This window comes from Phoca vitulina, unplaced genomic scaffold (assembly GCF_004348235.1).
Source record: "Phoca vitulina isolate PV1807 unplaced genomic scaffold, GSC_HSeal_1.0 scaffold23, whole genome shotgun sequence".
Taxonomy (NCBI): domain Eukaryota; kingdom Metazoa; phylum Chordata; class Mammalia; order Carnivora; family Phocidae; genus Phoca; species Phoca vitulina.
In genome coordinates, this window is record NW_022589726.1 from 20393700 (window position 1) to 20417087 (window position 23388).

The 23388-nt window shown below is 36.2% G+C and overlaps 1 protein-coding gene across 3 annotated transcripts in view; it reads right to left on the bottom strand.

Annotated features, from left to right (window-relative positions):
* LARP4 (La ribonucleoprotein 4) overlaps positions 1 to 23388 on the bottom strand; it is a 70913-nt gene that overhangs the window by 41717 nt on the left and 5808 nt on the right. For 2 of the 3 annotated variants that reach the window (XM_032420322.1, XM_032420324.1), the window contains exons 2-4: positions 6461 to 6608; positions 5725 to 5877; positions 3175 to 3250 (exon numbers count right to left, since the gene is read on the bottom strand). In XM_032420322.1, coding sequence (XP_032276213.1) covers positions 3175 to 3250; positions 5725 to 5877; positions 6461 to 6608 — 377 coding nt within the window. The remainder of the gene's footprint in view (positions 1 to 3174; positions 3251 to 5724; positions 5878 to 6460; positions 6609 to 23388) is intronic. The other variant, XM_032420323.1, reaches the window with a different exon arrangement.

The window sequence follows — 23388 nt, forward strand, 5'->3', positions numbered from 1 at the left end:
CCTGAGCTGAAATCAAGAGTCAGACGTTAAATTGACTAAGCCACCCAGGCGCCCCTGTACATATATTTACACAACTAAAAAGTTGTAGCCTAAATCAACTCTGACTTTCAGCATGTCTGTTCTTATAAAACCTTAGTCAAACTTTTTTTTTTTTAAAGATTTCATTTATCTGAGACAGAGAGAGAGCATGAGAGAGAGAAAGATCACAAGTACGGGGAAGGAGTAGAGGAAGAAGCAGACTCCCGGCTGAGCAGGGAGCCTGATGTGGGACTCAATCCCAGGACCCTGGGATCATGACCTGAGCTGAAGGCAGATGTTTAACGACTGAACCACCCAGGCGCCCCAAACCCTTTTTTTTTAAAGATTTTATTTATTTATTTGAGAGAGAGAGAGAGAGCGTGCATGTGTGTGATCGTGCATGAGCAGGGGTAGGGTCAGAGGGAGAGGGAGAAGCAGACTCCATGCTCAGCATGGAGCCTGACGTGGGGCTCGATCCCATGATTCTGAGGTCATGACCTGAGCTGAAGTCAGATGCTTAACCAATTGACACACCGAGATGCCCCAACCTTGGTTAAATTCTTAAAGAAACTGTATCTCATCAGAAGTCAAATTAATGGATATAAATCACATCTATTCACATCTATGATTTGACTATTCATGATTAATTCCTGATATGTGCTAATAACAATTTTGCTGAGCCACAAGCGTCAATCATATAGTTTGTTTAAACTGTATCAAAGTTCTGAGTAGGATGTGGTAGATCATGACAAACCAGTGCTCCTATTGCAACAACTAAAAAAGCCTGGCTAAATTACAAAAATCACGTTCTGGAGATGAAGGAAAGAAGCTACAAGAACAAAATGGAATTCCAGAAAGATGGTCTTTTTTTCCTGAGGGGGTCTGCAGATAGGGACCAGGGGGAAACCAGCAGAGTTTTAGGCAGTTGCACAGGACTGGCACTGTGAATTGGAAACTAAAGGAGCTCCTAACATACAGATTTCCCCCCATATAACATTTCCTGAGTTCTAAGGAGGAAGGTGGGAGACTGGGAGCCAGGCTAAAAAGGCAGAGTAACATCTCTGCAGTTTTGTGGAAGTTCCAGTGGAAGGAAAAAACTCTCATCAAACACAAGACAGGTCTCCCCCACAGAACATTTGCCAGATTTTGAAGCTTACAGGGTAAGAGACTAAAGAGCTAATCTCAAACGTCTCAAGAACAGGACTAAATCTCCCCTGGTGTTTCAGAACTGAAGTAACAGAAAACAGACAACTTCCAAATCAAGACTGAAAAGGTCACGACTAAGGAACAGAGATAAATCAGAGGTAGACTGAGTCTAATTACAGTGGCTGCTCAGTCCTAACCCAGCTGGACTGACAATCAATCTGCTTCTGCCTACCAGAAGAAAGCTCAAATCTTGTCTAGAGGGAAAGATCTTATCACTTGCAGCTCCTAGCTGCTTTTACATGTAATGTCCAGCATATAATCAAAATTTCTAAGACATTCAAAAAGGCAGGAAATTATGAGAGAACCAAGAGAAAAAACTCAAATATAAGCAGACACACAAATGATCCAGTTAGTAGGCAAAGATTTTTAAATAACTATTACAAATATATTACAGAAAATGAATTGTATTGCAGAACAAATGACTAAAGACAGACAGAAACTCCCGCTTTTATCATTTTATCCTGTACTAGACTATAAAGGCAAAGAATAAAAAGGAGGGAAAAAAGGAGGAACTATTTAGGATAAAGAATCAATTAAACCTGAGTCAAGAGCATATTATGTGTAAAGAAATAAAGAAGTCTAGGGGCACCTGGTTGGCTCAGTCGGTAGAACACATGACTCCTGATATTTCAGGGTCATGAGTTCAAGTCCTATGCTAGGAATTGACCTTACTTAAAAAGTAAATAAATTAAAAAAAGAGGGGCGCCCGGGTGGCTCAGTCATTAAGTGTCTGCCTTCGGCTCAGGTCACGGTCCTGGGGTCCTGGGATCGAGCCCCGCATCAGGCTTCCTGCTCTGCGGGAAGCCTGCTTCTCCCTCTCCCACCCACCCCGCTTGTGTTCCCTCTCTCGCTGTGTATCTCTCTGTCAAATAAATAAGTAAAATCTTTAAAAAAAGTAAAATAAAAAAGAAATAAAGAAGTCTGTGATAAAATCCAGGTTTCTAGCTTGAAAAATTGGTTTACCGGTCCTACCTCTCACCATGTATAAGAAAAATAGAAGGCACTACCTTTGCATGCATATCCAAACTTCTATTTATTTTGGAAGGGGCAGTTTTTACAATACTGAAGTTTTATGACATCTAAACTATAAATATACCTACATAATTGTTATCTGTAAATAAGACATCTTGAGGGGCGCCTGGGTGGCTCAGCTGGTTAAGTGTCTGACTCCTGGTTTTAGCTCAGGTCATAATCTCAGAGTCAGGAGACTGAGGCCCTTGTCAGGCTTGTACTCAGCACAGAGTTGGCTTGAGATTTCCTCCCTCCACCTCTGTCCCTCCCCTTGCCCCATGCACGCACTCTCTCCCTAAAATAAATAAATAAATGAAATCTTAAAAAGAAAAAAAAAAAAAAGGGACGCCTGGGTGGCTCAGTCAGTTAAGCATCTGCCTTCAGCTCAGGTCATGATCCCAGGGTCCTGGGATTGAGTCCCGCATCAGGCTCCCTGCTCAGCGGGGAGTCCGCTTCTCCCTCTGCCTGCCACTCCCCCTGCTTGTGCACGTGCTCTCTCTCTGACAAATAAATAAAACCTTAAAAAAAAAAAAAAAAGACATCTTGAAACGTTTGCCTGAAAGAACTCCTTATTTAATAGAAGACACTAGTAACATAAATTCTATGCCCATCATAACTCCATGATCAAAGGTTACACAAACTAGCTACTAAAAAGATATATTAAGAGATAACCACTGTTTTGAGAACCCTAAACCTGAGTATGTTTCTAGGAAAAGTATCCAATACCCAATCCAAAAGTAATCCAATCCAGTATTTCATTATCTTTTCTACTAAGACTAGATCCTTTGCATATCCAATTAGAGACTACATCTTTAAATTTAGTTCACTGAAGGAAATTAAAACCACCATTCTTCCACTCTATTTCACAGGTATTTCACATCTACTAACCAAACAATTCAAAAAATGAGAAATCTCAATTAAAAAATATGAATAACATACCGGGAGAAACAGAATTCCAATTGTTTCTTCAGACATTCTTTTAGGTCTTCTGTAGAAATTGCTGAATTACTTTCCCCTGAAGGTAGAAAACAGAGGAAAAAAGTTAATACCAAATTACCATAGGTAGTAAACATTGCATAAAGTTGTACTCAGAATACATCACAAAGTATGCACAAATTAAAATTCACAACAAAACTTTTTAGAGTTCAACTGAATTCTAACAAAGTCTAATTTTAACCTATCTATTCTTTCTTTAGATAGAGTTCAGACCGTTTAAAATTATTTTTTTTAAAGATTTCATTTATTTATTCGTGAGAGAGAGAGAGAGAGGCAGACAGAGAAGCAGGCTCCCCACTGAGCAGGGAGGCCAATGCGGAACTCGATCCCAGGACTCTGGGATCATGACCTGAGCCGAAGGCAGACACTTAACCATCTGAGCCACCCAGGTGCCCAGTTTGAAATTATTTTATCAAGTAATGAACAAAGCACCATTAATACTAAAAGTACCTGGCTACCCTATGTAAAACACTACCCTAAAATCTTTAAAATTGTGATAACTACTGGGGCGCCTGGGTGGCTCAGTCATTAAGTGTCTGCCTTCGGCTCAGGTCATGATCCCAGGGTTCTGGGATCAAGCCCCGCGTCGGGCTCCCTGCTCAGCGGGAAGCCTGCTTCTTCCTCTCCCACTCCCCCTGCTTGTGTTCCCTCTCTCGCTGTGTCTCTCTCTGTCAAATAAATAAATAAAATCTTAAAAAAAAAAAAAAATTGTGATAACTACTTATTCCTTTAATGAAAGCTCAAAGAACAAAAGTAATAGTAATCTAAATTTGAACGAACTAGCTAAACAAATTGGGATTATATATATCTTTATAACTGGTACTAAATCTGATGTTAGTCATACTTCTTCAACTGTTATCTCTTAATACTGTTTTCTTTTCATTCCTTGATTATAGAGCTCTTTACCTTCCTAGGAATATTTAAAACACTCAAACATCCAAAGGATCAAATCAACTCTAACAACCCTCTATGCCTTCAATCATTTAAACCCAGAACACGAGACTTTTTTTTGGAACTCAAGCCTGGAAAACCATCACTCTTTTATTAGAATCTTACACAAAACATTATAGACTCAAAGCATGAAATTTGTCCTCTTCTTAAAAAAAGCATTAGTGATTAAGTAGGCTAATTTCCTTTAAATACAAACAACAGAATGCATATAAAGATAAATTTTGTGCATGATTTTAACACTACCTTGTCTTAGTACTCAAGATTCAAAGTGACAGTAAATATTAACTTCATTAAAAATGAATAAGCAGCATTCTATTTCTATGTATATGCAATCGTTCTAATACAAAATCCAACCACCCAAATGTGCTACCTAAAAATGAGCAATAACTTCATTTAACTTTTCAATGTCATTACAGGAAACTTATTAAAATACCAACTGGTTGCTACATTACTAAAACCAACTCTATGTTTAAAGTACCCAGTGGTGGGGCGCCTGGGTGGCTCAGAGGGTTAAGCCTCTGCCTTCAGCTCAGGTCATCATCCCAGGGTCCTGGGATCAAGTCCCACATCGGGCTCCCTGCTCAGCAGAGAGCCTGTTTCTCCCTCTTCCTCTGCACCTCCCCCTGCTCATGCTCTCTCTCTCTGTCTCAAATGAATAAATAAAAAAATAAAATAAAAAAAAAAATAAAGTACCCAGTGGTTAGGTATATTATGACCATAGTAAGGAGAAGAACCTGGCACCTTAAATTATTATATGGAAATATCACCCATGCCACTTCAGAAATCAACTTACAAGCTGACAAAACTTAGAAATCTAGTCCAAATATTTATAATAAGTAAGGAAACCGAGGACAAAGGTTTATGTATCTTGACTGAAAGTCACAGAACAGAACTAAGCAGCAATAGAAAAGAGTATTCCCTATTACATTTATTTTCCAAAGAGATCCTTTAAATCAGAAAAGTTAAGTTAGGTGGTTGGGGTCTTTGGTCCATTTTTAGTTTCTTTTAAATCTCATCCATTTTAAATCCAAGCCAACTACTAACTCATGCTAATGAAATAAATGTGAAAAAAAATATTTCACAAGTTGAACTGTAGTAGAACCATGTTTTTAATACAGCCATTTTCTCAAAATTAATCCCTGCAACTTCACATTTCTAAATGCATTTCACACTAACAAAAATAATGGGAAATTGACAGAACTTGCATTGATCCCAACTAAAAGACCAAGAAACTTGGGCTCTCTGAAAAATTATAATTTAGGTCTCTTTTAACTATATTGACTATTTTTTCTTTTTATATTTAATTTCATACTCTCTTTTAATAGGATCTTTAAACATTCTTTTTAAATCACAAGTTTCATGTTTGTCCACTTGAAAACAGTATTTATAAAAATTACGTAGCATTTCATTAACATACAGTTCTTTTCAAATAAGAAAACAGATTGATCAATGCCAAAGTTTTATTAGAACAATAACAGAACATAAGGGGAAAAACATTAGTGTACAATATGCTCATTTTACCAATAAAAGCATAAAGTTTACCAGAAACATCATATATGTGGTAACTCAGATCTTCTGGCCCTAAAATCATTCCATCGGTTGATTCTTCAATGCCTATAGTATTTCTGGTGGTTTCACAAGATGAATACATTACTTCATATTCCTTACACATATCATCTGAAAGCTCTGTATTACCTGTATTAAAGAAAACATACTGAAAGTAAACAGGAATTCTTTAAAACCTATCTTTAGGAACTCTGGGCACTAGGTCTTCTATAATAAGATTTTAAGGAATTCTACCAGTTGGGATAATGTCCACATGGTTGTAATAAGAGTTCTCTTCCTGAGGAAGGTAAGTTTACCATTATGGACAAGCTAAAATGATTATCAATAGTTTAAACTCATATAGCACTAACTATGTACTACCTATGTGCAGCTTCTTTATTCACTCGATTCTCAGAAAATCCTTTGCCAAAAGTAATTATTATTGTTTTACAGATGAAAGAAACAAGCACAGAGAAGTTAGGTCACTTACCCAAAGTCAAACAGTGAGTAAACAGCACTGCCAATGATGCTAGACCCAAAGATACAGCTACTATTTGAAATTAGTGACAATCCATTCATACTAAAAATAAGAACTGTGTACAAACTACATGTTAAACATTTATAAATATATTTAATCAAATAATCAAAAGATATACCCCAAAGTTCTATAAACTAATTTGGCCATATGTTTAACCAAAATATGATTTGTACTGATGAAGTATTTAGGACATACCCTCAGGATGAGACCCTGATGTGGCTGCTGTTTCATGCCAAGAGCTTTCAGTTCCATGAGTTACTTGAGTGGCTTCAGTATTTCCAGGAGGAATTTCTTGCCATACTTTGGCATTAGGATTTAAACCAGTTCCTTTAGATGTTACCTGCTAAATAATCAAACGATCTATTTGTAAATTTTAAAAGTCAGTGCATTAAAATTACAAATTTAGATAACAGACTTTTATTTTACTTAAACATGAAGAAAACCCCAATAATATTAAGCAATTTAATAACAAATATTAAATAATATTTTAAAGTTTTGGGCTCATCTTGAAAATAAATCTTTTTAAGGAGATAGACTTGAAATGTACATGTATAAAATTTAGCTACCTATACAATAAGAAACATATCTCTATAAACGATTAACACAGAAATGTTGCTTTACCCCAATATACTTGCGAATGTCATAAAATGTATTCAAACTATTCACTGATCTTTGGCATTATTTTTTTGTGTATTTACAGCAAATTGAGTTATCTGGAATGATTTTCCAGGGAATGTCATTTTTATTGCCATCTATGCTGTGACAGACCTTTGAGTCTGAATGATTCTATCACTGGAAATTTTTCCCAAGTCAAAAACAGCAATCTGGGGTGTCTTGCTGACTCAGTTGGTAGATAGAGCATGCAACTCTTGATCTTGGGGTCATGAATTCAAGCCTCATGTTAGGTGTATAGATTACTTAAAAATACAATCTTAAAAAAAAAAAAAACCAACAAAACAGCAATCTGCCTTATATTAGATTGTGCTTTTCCATATGTCCTGAAAGTGTATATTCTTAATGTCCACAACATAACTAATTGACATTTAAAGTAATCTTCTGCATACATCATTTAATCACAGACATGTAGAGGTGAAAAGCAGAAACGGATCATGGTGTGGGGAGTGAAGAAGAGTATTCAAAAAGTAAAAGGAGGGGAAGAAAGCAGGATGCACAAATACACTTTTACCTCATTCAACCAAACAACAGGACTTGATCCTTCTCAAGTACATTAATGACCTTTCAAAAAGTTTACACTGTGTCTAGAAAATTACTTTTAACTGTCCTCTCAGCCTTAGGCCTCTCCCCTGGATGGCAGGCACCAGAAGGGAGAGTCAAAGGGCAAAGAAGTAATTATTCAAGTTTATGACCTGCAGATACTGGGAATTCAGCTTTCATGAAAAATAACTGGCACACACTGAATTTATCATTTAAATTTGTCAGAAATTCTGTCTACCTGGGGGGCTCATGGGGTGGTTAAAAAAAAAAAAAAAAGCCTTTAAGGTATCACCAACACTAAACATGGCAACCAAAGCAGGACTCTGGGTAGGCAGAACTGCAGAGCTCCCAGATAGAATTGCTGAGAAGACAGTTTTTGGGAGGCCTGACTGTACTTCTGCAATTAATTATGTCCATGAAATTCCCCTGCAATCTTTTAATCTAATAAACCATTATTTTACATGAGTTTTGAGTTTCCATACTGTGCAATAGGACCAACATGACTTACATGTATGAACCAATGAAACATTGTTTCCTTGTTACAGCTTGCCATATATTTTTTGATTGCTTCCTTTTATCAACTGAAACATAATCTGGGAAAAAGGAGAAAGCTCAAACACAGTGTCCTTTTCCTTTTTTTTTTTTTTTTTAAAGATTTATTTATTTGACAGAGAGAGACAGCGAGAGAGGCAACACAAGCACGGAGAGTGTGAGAGGGAGAAGCACGCTTCCCGCTGAGCAGGGAGCCCGATGTGAGGATCAATCCCAGGACCCTGGGATCATGACCTGAGCCAAAGGCAGACGCTTAACGAATGAACCACCCAGGCGCCCCCACAGTGTCCCTTTCCATGTCAAGGTTCATTCATCTCTTAGGAGCAAGAGCTGAGCCTTAAAATGGTGGTGGCAGTGGGCAGTATTTTATTGTTGACACTGTTTAGAATGGTCAGTTACAGGATAATAACAAGCATAGCCCTTTTAGTCAATTTCATTATTGTTTTAAAAATTCTCTACAGATAATATACCCCCTTTCTGCCTTTACTACGGCAATACCCTCCCAGAACTTTGCCTCTGGAGCTAAGCTGATTTTGATTTAGTAATTTAAGTATATAGCTTAATGGCAGGAAAGAACTGTGAAGAGCTTGTGATAGCCTAGCCTTCCTGTTAGTGAACAGCATTTAATTGTATATTAAGCACTTTAATAGAATAAAATGTATTTACAAACTTACCCTCCATCACTTTCCTCAATTCTGAGAATACCAGTTATGTCTCTACCCAAGGAAATGGCAATTAACAAAGACTACAGCTTTCAGAAAGAGAAATCAAATTTGAGTCTTGATAAATTCAATGAAAGAATTAAAAAAATTCATTTAATAAGATTTGTACATGAAGAAGATAAAGCAAATGAGCCAAATACTAGAAATACCCCTCATTTATAGAATTGTTATGCAGAGTAGCATGTGGCTTTAATAAAGCAAAAGAGGATTATTTCAAGGTAGTTAATAATTATTACCTAAACATACAATGGTTAAGGCTCTACAATCATACCTGAATTCAAAACCCAGCTCTGACGTTAACAATTTTTAAAAAATATTTTATTTATTTATTTGACAGAGAGAGAGAGAGAATGAGAGAGCACAAGCACAGGGAACAGCATAGGCAGAGGGAGAAGCAGGCTCCCCACTGAGCAGGGAGCCCGATACGGGGTTCGATTCCAGGACCCTGGGATCATGACCTGAGCTGAAGGCAGACGTGTAACTGACTGAGCCACCCAGGTGCCCCTGACATTAACAATTGTATGATTGTGGGAAAACCTAACTCATATCTCTCGATTTTTCACAACTATAAATTGTGGTAAGAACAAAAACATTTTTTTTTAATTTTTATTTATTTTTTTTAAAAGATTTTTTATTTTTTTATTAGACAGGGAGAGAGTACAAGCAGGGGGAGCGGCAGGCAGAGGGAGAGGGAGAATAAGGCTCCCCGCTCAGCAGGGAACCCTATGTAGGGCTCGACCCCGGGATCACGACTTGAGCCGAAGGCAGACGCTTAACTGTCTGAGCCACCCAGGCGCCCCAAAAAAAGTTTTTTTAAAGATTTATGAGAGTGCGCGTGCGTGTGCAAGCGAGCATGAGCGGGGAGAGGGAAAAGCAGCCTCCCCGCTGACCAGGGAGCCTGACACAAGGCTCGATCCCACGACCCCAAGATCATGACCGGAGCCGAAGGCAGATGCTTAACCGATTGAGCCACCCAGGTGCCCCAAGAACTAAATTATAATAATAATGGAAAAGCAATTAATACTCAGTATAATACTCCAAAATCCTTTTATACGTTGGTTTTGAACAGAAGGTAATCAACTAACTGTCTCACTCTCAAAAGAATACTAACACAAACACTAATGCATTATATCAAAATAATTGCAAGGTGAAATTAAAAGTTAAATGTAAACTATGTCATAGAAAGTTGGCTTTGAAGAAACAGGTACTAATCACAAAGGATAAACTGATGACTACAGAATAACATAAAACTGCAACAAAAAAAACCCAAAACATAAAGACTAGGAAAATAAAATTCTAGAAAAAATATACATATATGCACATAAGTAGGAAAATAAAGTACTACTTAACAATTATTAGATTAGCAAAGCACTTAAAAATAATGCCCACACATCAGCATAAAATTTGCAAACTCATTGTTTTAAGAAGATTATTTGAGAGAGAGAGAGAGAGAGAGCACAAGCAGGTGTAGGGGGGAGAAGTAGATGGAGAAGCAGGCACCCCACTGAGCGGGGAGCCCGATGTGGGGCTTGATCCCAGAACCCCAGGATCATGAGCTGAGCTCAAGGTAGATGCTTAACTGACTAAACCATCCAGGCAGCCTGCAAACTCATTCTTTAACAGAGACTGTATAAAATGGTGCGCCCCATATTCTCACATACTAGCATTATTTATAAGAGCCAACAAATGGAAATAACCCAAACAAACAAGGAATAAGGGAAATCATGACACATTCACTAGGTAAAGTATGACATAGCCATTCAAAATTATAAAGATACATCACCATATTTTATAAAATCTAAAGGGGTACTACTATATCAAAGAAAAAATTGCTGTTTATTAAACTATAACATCAAATATTGTAAGATGTATCCCAGTTTCCAGAGAAATTACTATGTGCAACAATGTCCATGGTAGGGTTGATGAAATATGAAAACATCAAAATGGAAAATGCTTTCACAAAATGAAGTGAAAAAAAACATAACTACCACAATAACAAAAGCAAATATGTTAAGCAATTCTGTGGGTTGGGAATTAGTACTTATATTACTATCTCCCTTTTCCAGATTATCCTATATGTGAAATAATATATCCAACTAAAGACAAACAGAGATTAAGTATGAAGTTAGTATTAACCACAAATGATTACAGCTCACAGATTATTACAATTGCAAAAAAATACATAAGCATGGACATGGGCTAGAGGGGAACATGATCTGCTGCAATACTCAGATCAGGGATTTTTTTTCTCTAATAAAGCATTCTATAGAAATATTACCTTAAATCCTGAGTCATAAAAAAATATAAAACTTAAAAAACCTTTTCTTCAAATGATAGCATGAATGTTACACTGTGTAGTACATTAACATCAAAGATTATTTTATGTATTTTGTGCCTGTATATATATAATATATACTGTTTTAGTTTTATACCACTCAATATTTTACTAAATTTACATAAATGTTGATGATTTTCTTTGAACATCCTTTCTCACATTTCACACCTTTCTTCTGGAATCATGTCCCTTCTTCCGCAAGGACATCATTCACATTTTTTTTAGTCAATTCTTAAGTTGTGGCTTCTCTGAAAATGCCTTTATTTTTACCTTCTACCTCTGCTGTATAAACTTTTTTTTTTTGTATAAAGAATTATGAGGCACATATTCCCTTTCAGCATATAGCCCCACTGCCTTCTGTTTTGTACAGAAGTTGCTGATCACTCTAGCAGTCATTCTTAATCTCTTTCCTTAAATTTTGTCAATGGTGATTTGCAGTTTTACAATCACCAGTTTAAGTGTGAAATTCTTCTTTAATCCACTTGGGATTCACTGAGATCTGAAATCTGATGCATCAATTCTGTAAAATTCTCAGCCATTAAGCTCTTCAAACTCTGCCTTTTCATCAACTAACTAGCTCTATGGTTTCCTTCTGGAATACCAATAAAATATTCATACCTTCTCATACTATGTTCCACCTCTCTTTGTATTAATCTCTCCTGTTTTCCATTTCTTTGTCTAGGAAATTACATCCCAAGCGATTTCTTAAGTTCTTTCTTCCAGTTCATCAATTCTCTCTTCATCTGTTTCTAAGATGAATTTAATTTGTCCACTAAGTTTCTAAGTTCTTTTTAAATAATTTTCATTTCTTAAAATTCTTTTTGGTTCTTTTATCAAATCTATCCGACCACTGCTTTGTTTCTTTCCTTTCCTTTTTTTTTTTTAAGAGAGGGAGAGAGAATCTTAAGCAGTCTCCACACCCAGCATGGAGCCTGATGTGGGGCTGGATCTCATGACCCTGAGATCATGACCTGAGCTGAAATCAAGAGTCAGATACTTAACCTACTGAGCCACCCAGGCACCCCTGTTTTGTTTCTTGATCATCTTTTCAGTAACTTCCTTCAAGCATATTAAATATTCTTATTTTATAGTCTGTATTTGATAATTACAATATCTGCAATCTTTGAGGGTTTGCTTTTGTGATCTGTTGTTTCTGCTAAACCATGCTCATGATGACTTACCTGCTTTATGATTTTATATTGTAAGCCCGTTTTCCTTGGAACTTTATTTGTGGGAATTCTGAAGACTATATTTAAAATAAGCTCTTTAGGAGAGGATTTGTTTTCCCTCTGCTAGATGACTGTATACTAAAACTACCCATCTGATATTCCTTTAATTTTCAACATGTTTTGTTTTTGTTTTTTTTTGTAATAACACATAGTGTGAATTTCCACTCTACTTTGGCAGAAAGAGCATCTGTGGTTAGAATTATTAGGGAAGATCTCTGCCTCACCAATCCAGACCCAAAGCGAAAACTGACAAGTTGCCTTTTCTCTGGGAAAGTTTGCTTTTTCCCCCCTAGTTTACCTTGTGTCCTGTCTCTTAAGCATTGCCCATTAAAACCAAAGCTCTGGGCCACTAAGAACCAACAGATGCATTAAGAGTAGTCCCTGCATTTATGACCTGCTTACCTCTTGGATGAGTATTTTTTTTATTAATTTTGGTCTGAAGATTTCATTTGCTTTCTTAACAGCTTAAAGCTCTGCTTAAAAAAAAAAAAAACTTTTTAAAAAAATATTTTAACTGACATTTTCAGTTGTTTTCCAGATCATTTAATTCATAATATTTCCTAAAAAAAGAAGTATTAATTGTCTCAATGAAGCTAAATTTAGAGTAATTCCAACAACTGAAAGACAAGTATAGTATAACAACAACAACAAAAAACTAACTTTATTCTGCCACTCAATAATTATGCAATTACTGGCCCCAGTCTCTTCATTTTTAAAGACATAATGCCTACTCTACCAAAATTCCTTATAGTTTTTACATACCTTGGGCACCTAACGTTATTTATTTTGGTCATTACTTCCTCTCTCTCTCTTATTATTTGTACATACCTCTATTTTACTAAACACTGTAATAGTTTATTTAAATCTGTGCTCTAAAGCTAGGCAGTGGGCTCAAGGAAGGCAGAAACTAGGTTTTCCTATTCTATTTCAGCTATTAATACAAACCAGGCTGAGAGTAGATCAACTGTCTACTTGAATGAAATAGCAGAGGCATATGTGCAAAAAAAGAATTTTTAGCACTTTACTTACTCTTCAGAGGTGCTACAAGATGACAGTTGATACAATCTCTTTTTTTTCCATGTGGACTGAGTTTAAAATGGAAGTCTAATGTTGAAGTGCTTCCTGGTTTTTGGTTTCAGAGCTGCTAAGGCTTTTATAATAATATCAAAATCAGTAACAGAATGCCAAACCATGCAGAGGAGCAAAAGCATCTCTGAAAGTAGTGGCATTTGAATAATCACAGCAATATCTTAGTTTAGAGATATTAATTCACAATACCATGTTATACCATAATTAATTAGCTCAGGGAGGAAACCAACTAGTTTTCTTATAGCACCACGTAACCACCCTCCCACTCCAGGTACCAAGGTATTATTTAAAAAATTTGAAGTTGCAATTTTAGAAAGCAACTCATCTTTACATTTGCCACTATGCAGACACGTGAACAATGCCTGCTGTACGAAAAGTATCTTACCAAGGATTTTTATCAGTCAATATTTAGAATCCACTCTAGGTAAATTAACAGAAAGGTAATTTATTAAAGGATAGTGTCACTGCCACTATGTCACTGAAAGGGCTGAAAATGGGTGCAAAGATAACATCACTCAAAATAATGAAGTGGCTTAATGAGGAAATCACTATCCCTGCCACCACCAAGCGCTAAATGCCAAAATTCAAATCCATTACCACTGCCAGGACCAAAACCACTTCCTCATTAGGAACTTAACCTTGAAACCTCCACTTAAAGCTGCCACTCCTTCCTGTAAAATCGAAAGTTATGAATAGAACCCTCATTTCCTTACATTGTGTATTTTCAAGCAAAAGTGATCTGTGGGTGTGTCTGACTTAGTGGCTCTTAATGTTATTTAAGATGCATCCATCTAGATACAACAGCATCTGGAAATTTGAGTTTTGACTAGTACATACACTGGAGAGGCCTGTCTCACAATATGGGCATTTCTGCAAATATAGAAAGCTATTCAAAAATTGGGGGCTCCAAATATGACAAATATTCACTGTAAGAGATTAAGGTTAGTATTTAAGATACAAAATGTATTATGTCATATATACTTAATTTATAAATAATTACCCAAATATTGTGGGATTACGATGAAAAATTTACCTTTTACTGATGGGATGCACTATTTCTTTTTTTTTTTAATTTTAAAATTTTATTATTTTTTAAAGATTTTATTTGAGAGAGAGAGAGAGAGAGCGTGTGCAAGCGAAGTGCACACGAGTGGGGGCAGGTGGAGAATCTTGAGCACAATCCATGCTGAGTGTGAGCCCAACACAGGGCTCAATCTCATGACCCTGAGATCATGACCTGAGCTGAAACCAAGAGTTAGCCACTTAACCAACTGAGCCACCCAGGCGCCCTGAATTTTTATTTTCATTCCAGTTTAGTTAACATACAGTGTTGTATTAGTTTCGGGTGTACAATATAGTGATTCAATAATCCTATATTCTCAGTGCTCATCATGATAAGTATCTCCATCACCTATTTCACCCAACCTCCCCCACCCCCATCTTTGTTAACTTATCAGTTTCTTCTCTACATTTATTTTTTTTGTTCTCTATATTTAGATTAAATAATGAGAACACAATTTGTGACCATGAAGTTTCAATGTTTCATTACATTTTTACAATCAGAAGTGTTTAAAAATATTCAAACTCCTCATTCCTAGGTGAGAGCAGAAACTGACAAAATCAAGGAATAAAAAATGACAGACTGTCTTATAAGTGATTTTAGATGTTGCTATATTTTGTGTCAGAAATCAGTTACTCCTTTGGAGATCACACATAATTACTCAAAGCTCAACCTCTGGTAGGCTTCCCAATTTAGCCAAACAAATTATTATAATCTCCATATAGCTAAAGATATAAAGAGTGATGTCCCTAAGTGTTTAATGCAATTCAAAGAAATATACTCCAAAGAATCAGGTTAGATTTTAAACAGAGTAGAGAATATAAAAACCAAATGCGTTTCAGTGCAGGTGGTGATGGGAAAGAGCCCACCCCACTTCAGGGGCAAGAAGAGACTGAGATCAGGGGCCAGAGTCAGGAGTGAAGGGGCTGTTGCTCAGACAGTGCCAAAAAATTCCTGGTAAGCTCAGGTGTTATCCTACCACACAGCAAAATTAATTTGTGATATTGAGAAAGAAAGCTTGTCCTTCTTTTACTGAGAACTAAGTGCTTGGCAGGACTGTGTTGGCACAATGGCTGTTATGTGCTTTTCCACCCACCTCCTGGAATGCCTGAGCTTCCTACCTTCTGAGGCACTAATGGTTTGCCCATGCGAAGTCCATACCCTAAGCATGTGAGGATAGAAAAAAATCAACTCAATAACTGAAGGACCAGAACCCATTTCTGCAACCTTGGGGGGTCAGCCAGGAGTAAGACAGAGCCCCCAAATTACCACTGCCTCTACCACTGAAGTAAAGATACAGAAAATCTGTGATAGCCTGATGCCTTCCTGCACTGTCTGAAGTCAGGATCAGTGCTCCCAAGTATTGCTAGTGGATGTTCCCCTTTGACTCAGCCCATTGATATTTCTTACTCCAAGAATACCAAGCTTGCCCAGGGAAAAGGGGATACACTATTTCATTAAGTATTTAATAATAAATCAAGATAATTAATTAGATACCTTTCAGCAGTATACTATCCATAAATCTGATGTGTCCCTTGCTAATGGTACCAAGAATAATCAAAGTGTAAAGTCTATAGCATATAGACAAGCAGTACTCCTGGGAATATTTGTATTTTTCACCAGACTAGTTAAGAGCATACACTTTAAAAGCCATTAATGTACACAAAAACACACATATAAGGATGTATATTGCAGCACTGATTCCTTAAGTGAAAGGCTAAAAACAAATATAAATCTCTATCTATAGGTAAATGGTTAAATAAAATGTAGTATACTTTGTAACAGGAATACTATAAAAGGGAAAAAAAAGGATAGGCCTATATTTACTAACAGTGAAAAAAATCAAGTTGCAAAACAAGCACTTTATCATTTATGTTAACAAACATAAAATCACTGTACAGATATACATATAAGTATGTAAAAACAGAAAAAGTCTGAAAGGTTACAACACCAATCTTATTAACAACAGAGCTATAAATTACTAAGATATTTACCAAAGAGGGAAAATGTACAAAGAACAAGCAGGAATAGTTAACTACCAAATATCATTTTTACCTATTGAACTACTTAATGTCATTTTGACAAGTATAAAAGAAAACTATCAGTTCACTGCTGTAATTCATATAATTTTCCTAAGAGTTAACAATGTTTATCAATAGCCTTAAAAGGATGCATTCTTTTAAAAACAGAATTACCAGGGATGCCTGGGTGGCTCAGTCAAGTGTCTGCCTTTGGCTCAGGTCCTGTTCCCTGGGATTACCATGCATGTCAGCAGGGAGTCTGCTTCTGGCTCTGCCCCTCCCCCAGCCTGTGCACACATGCTCGCACATGTGCCCTCTCTCTCAAATAAATAAACTCTTAAAAAAATAAATAATAAAAAATAGAATTACCATATGACCCAGTAATTCCACTACTGGGTATCTACCCAAAGAAAAAACACTAATTTGAAAGATGTACTCCTATGTTTATTGCAGCATTACTTGCAACAGCCAAGATATGGAAGCAACCCAAGTGTCTATCCATAAATGAATGTATAAAGAAGATGTGATCTATATACACAACGGAATATTACTCGGCCATAAAAAAGAATATTTCTTTCTGTGACAACATGGATGGACCTAGAGAGTTGCTAAGTGAAATAAGCCAGACAGAGAAAGACGAATACCGTATATTTTCACTTATACGTGGAACTGAAGAAACAAAACAATCAAACAAACAGACAAAAAAACAGATTCTTAAATACAGAGAACTAGTAGTTACCAGAGGGGAGGTAGGTGGGCGGATAGGTGAAATAAAGGGGACTAAGAGTACATTTAATGTGATAAGCACTAAGTAATGTTAGAATCGCTAAATCATATCATACACCTGAAACTAAAAGAACACTGTATGTTAATAATACTTCAATACAGAAAAAATAAACATTCTTTATCTAGAAATGTACTTGTGAGATCTACTCAAAAGAAAGAGATATGGAAAACTATGTAAGTACAAGGATGTTCACCACACTGATTTTATAACAGTGAAAAATTAGGAACATCTAACTGCTATCTACAGTCTAAATGTCTGTGTACCCCCCAAATTCATATGTTGAAATCCTAATGCCCAATGTGATGGATTTGGAAGGTGGGGCTTTGGGGAAGTGCTAAGTCAGAAGACCAAAGCCCTCATGAATGGATCAGTGCTCTTTTTTTTTTTTTAAGATTTTATTTATTCATTCAAGACACAAAGATAGAGCACGAGCAGGGGGAGAGGCAGAGGGAGAAGCAGGCTCCCTGCTGAGCCAGGAGCCTGACGTGGGGCTCGATCCCAGGACCCTGGGATCATGACCCGAGCCGAAGGCAGACGCTTAACCATCAGAGCCACCCAGGAACCCCAGATCAGTGCTCTTCTAAAAGAGATCCCAGACCCTAGCCCTTTCCACCATGTGAAGACATTGGCAAAAAGGCAGTATGAACCAGAAAGCCTTTACCAAGTACCAAATCTGCTGACTCCATGATCCTGGACTTCCCAGAATTAAATTTCTGAGTTTACAAGCTACCCAGTCTGTGTGGACTAAGGCACCGACCACAGAGGATTTGTTCAGTAACTACAGTCCAGCCATATAAAGATTATCTCAGAGCCTTAAAATCAGATTGTATATAAAACTGGTGAAATCTGAATAAGTTCTGTGGATTGTACCAATATCAATCTGCTAGTTTTATACATCATACTATAGTTATGGCAAGGTGTTACTACTGGGGGAAACTGGGCATAAAAAAGTACATGACACCACCCTGTGTTTTTCTGGCAACTTGTGAATCTGTAATTATTTCAAAATAAAATTTTTATAAATGGGGGAAAATATTGTAGAAGCATTGAAAGCATTCATGGAAACTTGGAAAAAAGGCAAGTTGCTACCTTATTACAGAAATTTTGAATTTTGTGAAATAACGCACAAGCACAGAAAAGACTGGAGAGACAAAATCAGTGTTATGACTGGTTATCTCTGAGCAGTAGCATTTTTTATTTTCATTTTTGTACTTTTCTGTATTTTCATATAATTAACATCAATTGCTTTCACAATCAGTAAATATATAATGAAACATTTAAGATCCAAATTAAGAGACACATCAACTGGGAAAATCATTCTAGGCAAGTGATATAAGACTTGCCTTCAAAGAAGATAAGAAAAGCACAAACAAAAAGCCAATTCACAGTTAATAAACATGGAAAAACGTTCAATCACCCTAGTCACTGAAGAAATGCAAAATAAATCAATTATTTCATTTTAACCTATATGGTGAACTTTTATAAATTAGAATGCCGGATGATGACAAAGATGCAGTAAACTGGGCAACAATACTGTCCTAAACACTTCTGAAAGCAATCTGTCAATAGACATGTTGGTATGAAAAACTTTTAAAATGTTCACTCTTTGACCTACTGCAGTAAATTTTAACCTAAAAGTTTTATACAAGAGTGTCCTGTATCGAATTACTCCACATAAAGAAAAATTGGAAACGAAAACATCCAACAAAAAAGTTGTTTTTCTATGATAAATAGTCTTTAAAATGACACAATAATGAATCTGACAAGACAGTTTAACTACAACAAAGGCTTATTTTTCTCATTTAAATTCTCAATAACCATGTTCGATTAATTTTGTTTAGGATTTAATAATGAATTCCATCAAAATCCTTCTCTCTTCCACAGAACTAGAAGTAAGCCCCTGAGGCTACACAGTTACATAAAACACCTGTTAAAGGATGTAAACTGTCCAAGTGCACTCTGAAACTATCTGCCAAAACCACCAAAAATATCCAAATTGTCAGTCCATAAAACAGATCAATCACCACCTCTGTATCTAAGCAATATATGTCATCACCAAATAAGCCAAAAGCAGTCTTCATTATTGGTCCATTTTATGCCAGTTCCTATGTGGGGAGTGATATAAATGAAAGGAAAAAAGAGAGCTATCAAGTTCCTGGCAAAACGATACCCTCTGGTCACAAAAGACAGCAGTTTTAAGGTAAAAGAACCAAGTCAGGAAAAAGTCATCATGAATATGGTGAACCTATCTCTTTGGTCATATCTAACCATTTCTTTTACTTACCTATTTACTATCAGAAACAGAAATCCCAAGCCACTTAACCCTACAAATGCTGAAAAACAAAGTGTATAAATTAATTAAAGTTATTTGCCTCATGGCAAATCAATCATCCAGGTTTAATTTTTACATCTCCAATATTGAGAGGAACACCAAATTACAAGTACTTATAAAAAAAAGAAAGACACAAAACAAACACCTGTCATTTCATCTAGGATAAAACTTCAGGATTCTACTAGAAGATGCTTAGGGGTATTTCATGAAAACAAAAATGAAAATTAAACTGGGAATTTTTCACCCATTCTGACAGGGAAGAACAACAACTAACATTTATGGAACACTTAATTCACCTTCATAACAACTTCAGTTAAATACTACTATCATCCACATTTTGCAGATAAGAAAAATGTTACTGTTGGAGCGTGTGACTCTTGATCTTGGGATTGTTGAGTTCCAGCCCCACAATGGGTGTAGAGATTACTTAAAAATAAAATCTTAAAAAAAAATTTAGAAAGTTACTTTACCCAAAGGTAATGTGCCCAATATTGCAAAGCTAATAAGGCAGAGGCAGAATTTGAATCTAGGCAGTTGGGAGTCTGCCAATACAATTTTACAGTGGTTCTTAACCACTACACTACAGTTACCTTAGAGAAAAGTTTTAAGACAAGCAGTTATTTAAAAAAAAAAAAAAAAGATAACCAGTTACATACCATTTAAGGAATATTATAAATCTCCTCACCAAGCCAAATGGTCCCTGGCTCAGTTCTGCCTAGAGTGGTTAATAATCCAGAAAAAACTGGGTATGCCACCAGATAACTAGGGCCCTCAGAGCAGGTCAATTCAGCTCTGCACTGATTTCTATCTCAGGGCCAAGGTACTTTTCTATCCTAGGGCCATAGCTAATTTTCAATTAAATAAAAAAGATAATATTCATGGCAGTTAATGCAAAAAAATTTACCCTCTATCACAAGCACTTATCTTTATCTGAATTATTTTGTCAGCAAGCTCTACAATGGCAATGACCTTATGTATGGTTTACTGCTCTCTAAGCACCCTGAACAGTGACTAGCACACAGGACGCCAACAAATAACATTTTTTAAATGAATCAATGGATGAACAAATGCTATATGAGTGTTTCTCAAACTTTACTGTGCGTAGGGAGAAAAAAAAAGAATCATCTAGGGATCTTGCTAAAATGCAGATTCTGATTCAGCAGTTCAGGGACAGAGGCTAAGAGTATTCTAAGAAGCCCCTGGGTAACTAAGTTTGCTGCTGGTCTTCGGCTCACACTGAATAGCAAGGTAACTGGACCACCCGAGGTCATTTCCCCCAAACTCTTCAAGTAGTCAAGAATCAGGATTCACTTACTCTCCACTGTGGAAGAAAATCTGAAGTTTATTCATCAATAAAGCTATTACTGCTGATCCTCTGGTATCAGAAGGAAAGACTTATATCCCCAAATTCCCACTACACCTCAGTTAGATGGCATCTATTGACTGTTTAAAAACAAAAAAACAAAACAAAACAGGCTTCCATAGATTAATGGCTTAGCTTTTCGGGGGGGCGGGGGCATCAAGGATTACTCTGAAAATATAATCAGAACTACAGACTTCTCCCTAAAAAGTTCTATAGGAGATTCATGAACTCCCTTATTAAAATTAAGAACTCTATTGGTATTTAGCATTTAAGTAATTTAAATAGTCCTCAACATACTGAGTCATTTTACTCCAAACTGTCATCTGATAAAGCCAATGGCTAACTATACAAATGAAATTAAAAAAAATTCCAACTTCAAATCAGTATTAAATATGAAAATAATCCTTTTCAGAAATGTGTACAGTCAAGTCAGCAAACTGTTATTTTTAAATAAAAACAGAAAACTAAGATGAGACTTGTCTTTCCTAAGTGTATATGAAAGCAGCAGCTCACATGTAGTATTTATTATGCACCAGATACTATTTGAAGTACTTTATGTTAACTATCTTAACAATCTTATGTGAGACAAATTAATATTATCCTCATATGTTATTAGTATTATCCTCAATTTATACATAAGAAAACTGAGAAGCAGAGGTGAAACAACTTGCTCAAGGTCATAACAAATAGAAAGGGGCTGAGTCTGCCCCCAGTTCTTAAAGACTCTTTTGTGCAACCCTGTATATAAATGTATCTTATCATTATTACTCAATCACTGCCCCATTTTTTTCCTTTACCTAACTCAAAAGGCTAGAATAATCCTATATTTCCCTTACCTTGCTTAACTGCAAATTTTTGTAAATTCCAGAAATTTAATTTCTAATAGCTAATTCAACAACAAATATTTTTTTTTAATTTTTTTTATTGTTATGTTAATCCCCATACATTACATCATTAGTTTTAGATATAGTGTTCCATGCAACAACAAATATTTTAGCACCAACTTATGTGCACTGTTAGTGATATGCGGAAAAATACTGCCAATAAGCATACAGTCTCTTCTGAAAAATTGAAAGTTATACAAATCAGGACATTTTTGAGCATGAAACAAGATGGGACATCTGTTCCAGAAAAGAGGTGTACACTATAACTATCTGGGACAAAATGGGATGTATGATCACACTAACCTATTTCGTAGTTTGCAATATGTAGTGGTATGAAGTACTGGCCACCTATGTACAACACAAACCCTGGATTACTCCTGACTTTCTGTTTTGACACACAAAATGCTTTTCTCTTCCCTCAATAATACATAAACCAAACAAAACTGAACTCCTCATCCTTGGAGTCTGGCTTTAAGTCTACACTTCATATTCTATCCCTAGCAATATTCATCTAAAGTACTCCTCTGAAAAAAGAAAAAGAAAGAAAGAGAACTCCGCTGTCTTTGGTTTAGAGTCAGTCATTTATAAATACAGAGATATTTTCTGAACCAAAGTTTGACTCAAAAGTTTGGCTCTATTACAAGAAACAGACAAGAGAAGACACATGAGTGATACTCAAAAGTTTCTTTTTCTTACATTTACCTATACGTGCACATTAGAAAAAATTTTCTTCATCAAAGAGGAAATATAAATCATCTATTTGCATTTTATCATTTGTATTCCTTTAAATCTTGCATATAAATGAGTCTGTATTTTAACATACTTAAATCTTCCTTCTTGTTTTATGTTTTATTTGCCCAATTAAAAGTATACTCAAGCTATAAAAAATTTAAAATAAGGTAATTAACCCGTTTGGCTTACCCAGAATCAGGGTAAATTAGTAACAAGGTTCAGATTAGAACTCAAAAAGGTATACATCTCTCTCTCTCTTCTTTTTTAAAGGTATATATCTCTTAAATCAGTGCTATCTCACAGTAGTTTTTGCAATTACCAGTGCCATTATGATGTAGTTTTACTAAATTTTCCAAAAACGTTCAACAGGGGCGCCTGCGTGGCTCAGTCGTTAAGCGTCTGCCTTCGGCACAGGTCATGGTCCCAGGGTCCTGGGATCGAGCCCCGCATCGGGCTCCCGGCTCAGCGGGAAGCCTGCTTCTCCCTCTCCCACTCCCCCTGCTTGTGTTCCCTCTCTCACTGTGTCTCTCTCTGTCAAATAAATAAATAAAATCAAAAACGTTCAACAAATCAGGCACAAATTACAGTCATTTTGGAAGGCTACTATTTATATACTGGACAATTTACACCACAACAGAGTTGCCATGATGATCAAATGATAGTTGTCGGTTAAGCTCTTCTCTAGACTGTTACAAGGCTTAATACATAAACATCATAAACAGCATAAACATCAAGAACACAAACTAACTTTGTCAGAAGAAATTATTATTCCCAAATTACAGATAGGAACTTGAGGTTCCAA